The 11511-nt window shown below is 34.1% G+C and overlaps 1 protein-coding gene across 1 annotated transcript; it reads right to left on the bottom strand.

The window, feature by feature from the left end:
• Positions 1–5048: 5048 nt before the first annotated feature.
• On the bottom strand, positions 5049–8653 carry LOC139892691 (SNF1-related protein kinase regulatory subunit beta-2-like). Its single transcript, XM_071875808.1, has 4 exons — positions 8444–8653; positions 7483–7658; positions 7203–7365; positions 5049–5729 (listed from the first exon to the last, which is right to left on the bottom strand). The coding sequence occupies exons 1-4, from the start codon at positions 8633–8635 to the stop codon at positions 5403–5405; spliced, it is 858 nt and encodes a 285-aa protein (XP_071731909.1). The 5' UTR covers positions 8636–8653; the 3' UTR covers positions 5049–5402.
• Positions 8654–11511: the final 2858 nt, after the last annotated feature.

Genomic DNA, 11511 nt, shown 5'->3' with positions numbered 1-11511 from the left:
GGCATATGCGACCTATAAACTGTCAATCACACAACTAACAAAAATTATTAAACATACCGATTCTATAAGTTTAAAAATCAAAGATTATTAAAAATTTAAAATAATTAAGAAACTACTTAATCACAAATCAGTTAATAATTCTATTTTGACACAAAACTGTCCCCGGCAGCGGCGCCAAAAACTTGATGTGCGAAAAGTGGTATATGAATTATCGTATGGAAAATACCGGTTTTAGAGATTGCTACACACTAACGGGCAGTGTACCCGATCGTGTAGTAGTATAGTAACTGGTTTAGTTCCGTGTATCGTTCCAAGGACAGTTATATCAGTCAAACTAGAATTAGAAACTATATTATGATTAACTAAGTGAATGAAAGTTAAAAGTACAAGTTTTATGTTTTGATGGCTATTTAACGATTTAGCCAAATCAAAGAAGGTTAAATGTAAAAACAATATTTTTGTCTTTTAAGTTTATGAAATGATGATAAATACAAATAAAGCAAGTAAGATAGTTTTGAATTAAATCAAAGAGATGAAATGTTTATCTAGATATTTTACCCTCGGTATTGGATGTAAGTTTAGATATTAAGTCCTGATTGAATAATTATGTGTGTAGTTATCTAATAGGTTCACTAAGAGTTCTCTCGGATAAACACGTAAATACAATAACAAGATCAAGGGTTCCCTTTTCACTATGGTTCTTGTATTTGTAATCAAATAACTATAAGCATGCTAATCACCTAAATCGACTCGCCAAGAGTTCTCTTTAGCAAGTACTCAAACTAGAATTACTAAGCGAGGGTTCCCTATAACTTAGACCTTTTAGTTTGTGACTAGTTGATCAACAAAATCAAAGACTTGAATAACAATTGTCTTTGCGTTCGCTCTACACAATTCATTCCTATTTTGTTTAACCGTTTTAATCTAGTTTACCCCCTTGGTCCGGTTTAGCAAACAATCAATCTAAGACAAGTTGATTGTAAATCAATATGATACATCAACAAGAGTTCTCTTTATCAACAACATATCAATTAACTAGATACAAATGATTTTAACAACAATAAGCATGGTTCTTAATTCAAGCTTCAATCTATCACGCATAATACATTCAATCAATAAGATTACATCCAATACCTTGGTTATTAATCTAGACAAACATTATAGAAACTAGCCAACAATCATGGTAACAGACAACAATACAATCAAATTATTAACTGAAATCATTGCTGAGAACAAGTAAATAACCTACAAGAACAAGAGTTCTTGGATGAAAAAGGTTTTGATGGATGATGCCTTGATGTTGAGCCTCTTCAAAGAGGTTGGAGTTCTCCAATTTGCTCCTGAAAATCGCCTCTAAACTCCCTGGTTCGTATTCTGATTAAACAGTCCCTCAAAAACTGAAGTTTTAAAGTGGAGAAATTAGGTAAAAAGCCAAAAAGTCGGCCACACCTACTACGGGACGTCGTCCCAAAATGCAGGACGGCGTCCCGAATTAAAGGTCAAGACGGCGTCTCGAACCCCCTAGACGGCGTCCCAGATCAAAAGCCAGGACGACGTCTTCAATCCCTGGACGGCGTCCTCAAGTACTGATTTTGACTGTTTCGTTTTCTTTTCAATATTACTTCATTCGGACGAAGCCTAACACCTTGGAAGCTTTGTTTTATCATTTTAGAGTGCTATCTTGACCCTAACTCGTATCGGGATCAACCAATGTCATAAATCATCAAAATTCTTTGTAAATCATTCTTCCGATATAAACTTGCGCATCTTGGTTTATTATTTGTAGAACACCTTCATCATCCTTGATTCTAGAGCGTTTTTAATGATATTGCGATAGATATATATGATGTTATTGAGCAATATCAATCATATATACCAGCAGTAAATGCTTCAGCTAGAATTGAAATTACAAAAGCTGGCAATAATGTCACTCATGAGTCTTTGCTACGGCAGAAACGTGAGAGACCAATTGGTTCCAAAGATAAAAATCCTCGAAAAAGAAAATCAGCTGATAATGAGGTAAAAGAAAGTGTTCAACAAGAACCACAAATCAATACTCCTTCTGCAGAGGATATTGATAAATGTAAATACATAAATTGCAATAAATTATGCAATATTATGAAACTGAAATGAAATGAAAAATCTTGATGAGATATTTTCATATAATGTTACAATGACATCATAAATAAAGATGATGATCTGGAACCAAAATCTGTCATTGAATATCAAAATAGACGTGATTGAACTCAACGGAAATGAGCAATACGAGCTGAATTAGAATCGCTCAATAAAAGAAAAGTTTTTGGATCAATCGTTATCACTTTTAAAGATGTGAAACAATGGGATACAAATGAATTTTTATCCGAAAAGAAATGTGCAAATGAAGTTACAAGGCAAAACTAGACTTGTAACTCAAGATTTCCCACAAAGACCAGAAATGAATTAGGAGAAAAACTTATCCTCCTATAATGAATATAATTACTTATTAGATACTTAATCAACCTGGTAGTTATTTAAATGCATCTCATGGATGTTGTTACTACTTATCTGTATGGATCACTTAATAGTGATATATATATGAATATACCTGAAGGGTTAAGGTATCATAAGCATCTAATGCAAAACCCAAGGGAATATATTCCATTAAATCACAAAGATTTCTAAATGGGTTTATACAATCGGGACGTATGTGGTATAATCGATTAAATTACTACTTGATAAGAAAAAGGAATACATATAAACTTATTTGCACGTGTGTTTTATAAAAACAATGTTCGGATATGTGATCATAGCTGTTTATATCAATTATTTTAAATAAAGAAATCTATGAAGCCATTCAACTTCTAAAGAAAGATTTTAAAATAAAAAAAAATCAAGTATTACGTTGATTTACATATTGAGCATATAACTAATGACTTACTTATACATCAAACAACTTATACCGAAAAGATTTTATAATATTTTAATATGGACAAGACAAAAACCATTAAGTACTCATATGGTTGTTAGATCTTAATATTGATACTAATCCATTTCATCCTCTAGAAGATCATGAAGATCTTCTTGGTTCAGAAGTTTCATATTTTAGTGCAATTGGGGCTCTTATGTATCTTACAAATTATACAAGATCTGACATTTCTTTTGCAGTTAATTTGTTGACACGGTTCAGCTCAACCCCTACCAAAATACATTTGAATGGGATCAAACAAATAGTTTGATACCTTCGGGGAACTACTGATTTATAATTATTTTATTCTAACAACTCGAAACAAGATTTGTTTGGTTATACAGATGCATATTATTTATCTGATCTACATAAAGCTAAATCTCAAACTGGATATGTATTCCTAAATGGAGGCACAGCAATATCATGATGTTCTCAAAACAAACACTTGTTGCAACATCATCAAATCATGCCGAAGTGATTGCATTACATGAAGCTACTCGGGAATGATTTTAGTTAAGATCAATGATACAAATCATTATTGATTCTTGTGGACTAGAACGCTATAAAAGCCCAACAACTATCTATGAAGATAATACAGCTTACATAGTACAAATGAAAGAAGAGTATCAAAAATGACAGAACAAAACATAAATGCTGACGAGGCGCTAAAGCTATAAACGGTCTTAACGGTCATAAGTTTGATGGAAAAGAATGGTATATTGGTAAGGCTCAGAAAAAGACTGAAAGGGAATAGGAATTGAAACAACAGTTTGAGCAAACCATGAAGGAGACTGTAGACAAATCACAAGGGTCAAACTTGTACATAAAAGATTTAGATGATACAGTTTCAGATGAAAACCTCAGATTCTTCTCATATACTCAAGATCTCGTAAAAGACAACCAGATTAAAATGAGATACGTTCAATCAATAACTCTGCTGATCTTTATACCAAAGCACTGTCAATCGCTGTTTTCAAAACATACGTTCACAATATTGGCATGAGGCAAGTTCAAAAGATGTGACGACTCAGCGTTGTCTACTTGAGGGGGAGTCAACTCTATGCTGCACTCTTTTTCCCTTAGCTAAAGTTTTATCCCACTGGGTTTTCTTTAGCAAGGTTTTTAACGAGGCAGTATTAACTGCTCTTTAAAAAAAATTACCATCCAAGGGGGAGTGTTGTAAATTTAGTAGTTAAATATGGATGGTAATTAGTCAAATATGGATAGTAAAATTTGTACTATATATGTGCATAATGTAAGTTACAAAAACACACATATACATTAAATACATCACACCTCTCTTCAACCTCTTTCTCTCCTATATCTTCTACAACACATCTCTCTTTTATTGATTCTTTTAATTTGAATATATTGAACCAGGCCACTAAAGGTAGTTATAAGCCTACTGAAATATAACACACTTTACATAATACGGAGTAACTTTTTTATAAGAGTCCATTTTCCATAATATGATTATGAGCTGCAAAATGCGTAAGTACAAATCAGAAGACTCATTTTCCTATATAGACGATAATAAAAATCGACGTTTCTCTTAGCCACACCGAACATTATTAACAAGTCATTGGGGCCTCACTGCATGCGACAGATAAGACTCGCAATTGACTCTTGTATGGTCCTTTTTTTTTTTTTTTTTTGTCTCTTTACCTCCTCCATTGAACCATATCAAATAACTAATACTTAGAGCACGAGGTGTCTGTCTATTTTTCAGTGTCCATTTTGAAATGGACCTCGAAATTAACTTTCAGTATTTTTCTCCCCACTGTCCCTTCCTCCCACGGTCATTTTTCAAAGCAGCAACGGTCATTTTTTTCTACCGTCCCTTGCTCGACTTCGAAAACCAACAGTGAGATCGACGCCGGCCCGATGTCAACCGACTGTCAATCCCCCAGTATTGGTGAGTTGCGACGGCTAAGAGTGACGACGGGCACCGTGTGCTCTTATATACTTATGTAGGCAAAACTAAATTTTTCGATAAATGTTATGTTATCTAACATAACTTGATATTCAATTCAAATTTATGTTATAAGGTAATTTGAAACATATCTCAAAACTCTCAAAGCAATTTAAAAAGACTTTCCTGTATGTGTGATACATTAAAAATATGGTTCCTGTTACAACTGATGCTTACCATGCCAGGTTTCACCAGAAAGGTTTATACTTACACTACCATTTGTGCAACAAGTACTTGTAGATGGATGAGATCATTTATAAACTGATGCCTACATTACCCTAAAAGACAGAACTCATGATCGCATGGCATTCCGTAAATCTTCTTGAAACATTCATTAAGGAAGAAGAAGAAGAAGAGTTTAAAACCCGACAAACACAAAGTCATTGGCATTTATGAAATTGCATTTCTACAGGGTAGCTGTTTCTGATACACTTCACTTGCAGACATACATTCCAGTTACATAAAGAGTGATAAAATTGCAGGTCATTGATGTATAGACTTGTAGAGTACGACAGTCACGTACTTGGATAGGAATCGATGAGTGGATCCAAGGGCCACAACCGAGTCACTAGACTTCCCTTTTTGCATGTAAAGATGGTTTATAACGACGTGTTGAGGTCTAGATGAAGGAGGTGGGATCTCCATATGAGGTGAAGGCGTGTTTAGTAGTGTCATTTGCAGATGTGGCGGTACTAATGGTGGTTCCTTTGCGTAATCCTCCAAGGAAAGTTGTAAATTGTTGTAACTTGAATCTGGGGACTGAGGAGGTTCAAAACCAGATATGCTTTCAATGTCTTCAGGTACGTATTCCTGCACATACACAAAAAAACTTTCCATTAATTTTTTTAACTAATTTAATGGGAAACGCACTGGCATAATTTTATGAAATGCAATAAGATAACCTTTAAAATAGAGTTTCTAAGAACAAGAGTGTTCAAGACTTGATGACATGACATGAAAATATGCACTCGTCATTTAAACTAGAAATTCAAAATTTAATAGAATGTTCAGATCTTTAGATACGTCAACTACAATCTACTATAATGTCTTAATCCACCAACACCCTTTGTGTGATTGAACCCTTGACCATGTGCATTTTGAGGTAAAGAAGCCCCCACCCATTACTAACTGAGGTACGCGTCATTGGCATCTTCAATTGATCAGTCATACCGGTTATAAATATATGGTCCAAGAATAACCATTTCTAGTGCGTTACCAGGGTTCAAAGGATGTATTATAGAATTACATAGAAGAAAATACTATGTAATCTGCAGTTTATAGCGAGGTCACATTAAATATGCTAGAAGCGAAAGAGTAAAACATATATTGAAACATAGTAGAGTTTAAATGTTTAATACACTTACAAATGGTTTTTTTAACATATAATTATAAATGAATTGCGTTAAAGACTACTTCCTGGTATATAGAAATATACATTACCTAGTACTACTGAAGGACAAAAGAACACATCCAACAGCACACAGACTACTTTAATGCAAAAACAAAAGATATAAGAAACTGGAACAACATATAGTATGACATGACATGACATGACATGACATGACATGACATGACATGACATGACATGACATGACATGACATGATCAATCTAATAGAGACCACTTCATAGTTCTAAATATATAAATTTAAGCAATGAATAAGATGTTAAATAGCATTGTACATTTAAGATGGTACAAGGAGTAGATTTGTAATTTTGGCTCTTAAAATGTGGACACTATTTCAGCTTTAAAATGCATTAGAAAATACCTCAAAAATCAATGTTGGAGAATATAGCCTATCAAGTACTTAAGTGGCCTTCTATAACCAAACGGCCAAGCTTAACGTTAAGGAAGTAACCCGCCAACTAGGGGTCTGAATTTAAAGTCTCACTTAAGACAATGTGTATTTAGTATTTGAATTGTACATGATAAGTGGTATAGGGTACAGATTTGCCCTTTTCAAAAAGAGTTCTAAATAGTTAAGCTACCCATGTGCATAAGAACCAGTAAGACACATTGGAATGGAAATAATTCTTAATAAAAAAATCAATATGTCCCTCAATCGAAGTTAGCTGTTCATTATAAAACAAGATTCCTAGCAACTTTGTATCAGTCTGAAACCAAAGCATACTTAACATAAAAAAATATGACTCCTAGCAACACTTGAAGTTGTGAAAAGAACCCAGGCTAGTAGTCGAAAGTGAACCAGGATCTATCTATAATAATAAATAAATAATTGTACTTTAATGTAAGAAACTAAACTATAATGGATAAAAAATACTACCTGCAAATCTAAGATGTTGTAAGTATTGCCTCCTTCATCCTGTGTCCATGGCACATCAGGTGAATACCTCCATTGACCATCAACAACAAATCTATATTGGTACACACCCGACGGGAGAACTTTTAATATCATAAAATCTTTTCCTGATCTCTGCAACGGCTTCCTGTTCAATAACACAGAATCAAAGATTCAAAAAACGGATAACGTATTCCTTTAAATCTAAAGCAAGAGTTAATCATCAATATTAGAATAAAAATCACAAATAGACAGGTCTTTTTACCTTGTTTTCCAATTATCCCATGAGCCTTCCACAGCAACTTCATTTCCATCGTAGCTCCATATAATCATTGTTGGAATTCCTTGTTCGGTCGTCATCTCCTCGTAGCTGGCGGAGGTGTGCATCCATGAATTGCTCGGCTGCATCTCATCCGGTCTTTCTAAAGGCGCTACAGGTACCTGAATAACACGAAAAACATAACGACTTCTTCCTAAAATGTAATTCCCATTGAACCCAAGTACACAAACTTTTCCAAATTTCATATTGGCTCTTTGAATAACTAACAAGTATAAGGCGTGTGGGACAGTAACTCCAGCTACATGCAAATGAAAGTTGTTCATTCCTCTAATTAATAAGCCTTTTTAAAAAATTGGATAGAAGATTTGGTTTTTTCAAGAAAAGTCAATTAAAGCAAACGGATATCTTGTCATGGCAATCAATTTCAGATGAGAAAAAAAATAGAATTAAAAAAAAGCCACTACATACCTTATTCCTTATTCCTTATAAAGTTATATAAAAGTTAAAAATATCAGATTACTTAAACATAAGCTACAGAACTTTCGAGAATCTTAGGCGTTTGAACAATGAACAAAAAAATGCAGTTTTCAGAAGATAGAATTCACTTCACTTCTTTAAACATACAAAACATAAATTACTAAAGGGAATTAAATCCCATAGTACACATAAACATAAAGGTAGCTAGGGTTTCAATTGTTGTAGAATTACTTTAAATTAATCAAAATACATTCACCACATGCAATCAATCAATCATAATACATAGTGAGTACTGTGATAATACAGTATTCAGCAAGACCTGATTTAACACTGAATTTAATCAATCAATCATGATACAATATTCAACAATTAATGGATCTACTCCACACATACATGTATCAAAGAACGAAAGTAATAACAGATCTAGGATACAATGGCTGATGTATTAGCATTAGGGTTTTGAATATACCTGAGGAGTAAACATCAATGGAGAACCAGAAACCCTAGGGCTTGGAGGTGGCGAGTGGGCCATAAATTCAGCGTCATCAACAACACCACCACCTCCGGTAGTTGTACGGCCAATATCTTGACCATTTGCATCGTTACCAATTGATGATGTGCTATCACCACCACCATCTTCTCTACCATTTACGTTTCCCATTTCTAATTAATCTAATTATTGAATAAATTGATTGATTGATAAACTCAGATACTGATGATGATGATTGACGAAGTTAACCCAAATTAACACGTGATAGTCACCGGATCCGAAGTTTAGGTGTGAAATCGCAAACTGATAGTGCACAAGAAGAAGAAGAAGAAGAAGAATAAACAAAAATTGAAGAAGAATATCGAATTTTGGTGAAAAAGTGGTGAAAGAAGAGAGATTGACAAAAAGAAAGGGGATATAGTTTGGTTAATTGTTTGTGTTGTTATCAATTTTAGGGAGGCGATTGATTTTTGTTATAAAAAAATGGGTATGGGGGTATCAGATATTACAATGATTTGAAATGTTTCGGTACATTGTATTGTTGCGTGTTCGGATGGTGCGTGTAAAGGTTTTTGTTGTGAGTGATTTATTCTTTTCGAAAAATATTGGGATCTCGTGATTTTGGGCGACAAGAATTCAAATAAGATGAAGCAAAAGGCAGGTTTAGAAGATTCGTTTTGTTTAAGGGATAATGAGTTTGATATTGATTTTGGGGAGGCGGCCCAAGATCTTTTCAGGGAAGCCCCAGTTGAGGATTATTTTGGAGGTTCGAGTGGTGGTGGTATCGGTATCGCGGTTATTATAGAGAAGATGAGCAAGAATAAAAAGTCAAAGATGGATGGTGAGTTCACACGTCGAGTTGAAGATGGGGAGATTGACACAGGGTTAAAGAGCATGGTTTCTTTCAAGGTCTTGCAAATCATGGATTGCAAGCTCCTTCATCGACAACTTTGATCGGTAATGAGGCTTCTAACGTTTTATCTTACAAATTTGACAATCGTTCGGCAAGGAAATTCGGTGTGATTCGGTTGTAACACCTTAAAACCCGAGGTATTATTTTATTATTATTATATTATTAATATCTTGTGATCGAAGGGTTGGGTGTTATATTAAAACAAGTTCAGTTTCAGTTTCGTTGTCCTTCGTCAAGAAAAGGACTAACAACACAAAGCGTAAAAAGCTGAAAAGGAACCAGATGCGTTGCATCTGACCCTATGCGCAACATGGTTGCTTTTTATATTGAAAAACTTGGAAGGGTTGTATGTGTAAAGTGGTCAATGAATTTAATCCCAAAAATCTGATGAAGAAGTCATTTGTCATCTAGAATTATCTTGATAACTATCTTCATTCTTAGTAAGAGATATTAGAGGGGGGAGACTAGGATTTTTGGAGAATTAAAGCCATTGTGAAGTGCTTTGGTGTTTTATCTAGTGAAAAAGGAGGCATTCTGTGAAAGTCATCATCCTCGTCATCTTCATTTTCACTCTAGTTGGTAAGAACCCTAATTATTGAAGTTCTTAATAGACGATGTTATTTTTGATGAAACATGTCGAAGTTTTATGTGGGATTGGGCGAGAGATCCGACGAGTCGTACAAGGTCATAACTTGCGGAATGAACTGAATTGTGTGCATGTATTAATATCAACGCTAGCAAACTGGATTAATGGTCATGGTCATTATCAACGTCCAGGCAACTCACTGTCAAAAAAAATGTCTTAAGTTATCGAAGATCAGTGGCTAATTCATTTGGGAGTGAAGAAACTCAACGTAATTGTCTAGTACATAAAAAAAAAAAATAGAAGTTTTTGTTTGGAGAGTGTAACAACCCGACTTTTTCCGTTTACTATCGTTAGTTGTCCGTTAAGTATTTAACGGTGGTTACTTAGACTTGTGTGTTTAATTAAATTAAATACATACTTAGTAGAGAAATGTTTGAATTAATATGTTATATTAATATATTAATTTACGATTTATTTCGGATAGCGAAAGAACTAGAAAACGTTACGATTAAGTTTATCGTCTAGAAGACTTTTCAGTTTACGGAACTCAGAAAAACGACACAATAATTATTTTCAATAATTATTGACTTTAAGAAAATTATTTTTAATTTATTATTTATTTAATGAATTAAACTCGGTGATTGCGTTTCAACGACTAGTTAACGTTCCGGAGACCCGGTACTGTTAACGGCACTCGAAACGAACCACGCGCGTACCAAGAGTTAAGCAAAACGAGCCCGAACACCCCTAGAAGGGCCATTCGGACGACCCCCCCCCCCCCCCCCCCCATGGACACCTTAGTGGACTTGTTTGATTAAGTGGGTCATTAGTTTAATTAATTTAGGCCCTAAACTCAAGGTATAAAAGGCTAGAGCTCTTAAGGAAACCCTCATTCTTTAATTTTTTTGGCCGATTGCTTCCCCCCTCCCCTCTCTTTGTCGTCGATCACCAACCATAGCCATCAAAACTCAAAATTAGAAGAAAGCTTGCATACGAACGTTGTTCGAATCGTCGTTCTCTACGCGATAGTATAAGCAATTTGATTGTTTGAGGTATAACTGTTAACCTTAATTTCATTAATTCAGTTTTTTGATCAATTACATGGTGTATTAGAGTCTAGTGCTCAATTAATGGTGTCTAGTATTGCTAGTTGTTGATTGATTGCGAAATTAACGTTGTATGATTGAAAAATGAATTTGTTTATTGATGATCTGATTAAATTGATATATGATCTGACTTTGTAATATGTTTAATTAGAAATATATCGAAAAGTTATTAATTTTAGACTCCGATTTTGCGTGATTTCGTTATCGTATGCTCAAGATATGCGTAATCGAAGTTTACGTTAGGGTTTGCATGAAATTCGAATTTTCTGAGTTGCATGCTATGTGTTTTAGCTTATTAAAGTTATTCTAATGTATTCCTTGTGAAAATTTATGCAATTTAGACTAAAGATTTGCGTTAAAAGGTTATGTAATGCTTCCGATATGATTAAACGAAGTTTTGGTTCGTAAAGAATGCTGAATCTGTTTTTAAGTTTACATAAAA

Source organism: Rutidosis leptorrhynchoides, chromosome 2 (assembly GCF_046630445.1).
Source record: "Rutidosis leptorrhynchoides isolate AG116_Rl617_1_P2 chromosome 2, CSIRO_AGI_Rlap_v1, whole genome shotgun sequence".
NCBI lineage: Eukaryota > Viridiplantae > Streptophyta > Magnoliopsida > Asterales > Asteraceae > Rutidosis > Rutidosis leptorrhynchoides.
Note: the sequence above shows the minus strand (reverse complement) of the source record. Positions and strands in the feature narration are given on the sequence as shown.

Coding starts and splice junctions, on each gene's coding strand:
- LOC139892691 (XM_071875808.1), bottom strand. CDS start 8,635: ATGGGAAACGTAAATGGTAGAGAAGATGGTGGTGGTGATAGCACATCA. Junction 7,659..8,443: donor CATTGATGTTTACTCCTCAG/GTATATTCAAAA, acceptor CGTGTTATTCAG/GTACCTGTAGCGCCTTTAGA. Junction 5,730..7,202: donor ACAACATCTTAGATTTGCAG/GTAGTATTTTTT, acceptor GTGTATGTGCAG/GAATACGTACCTGAAGACAT.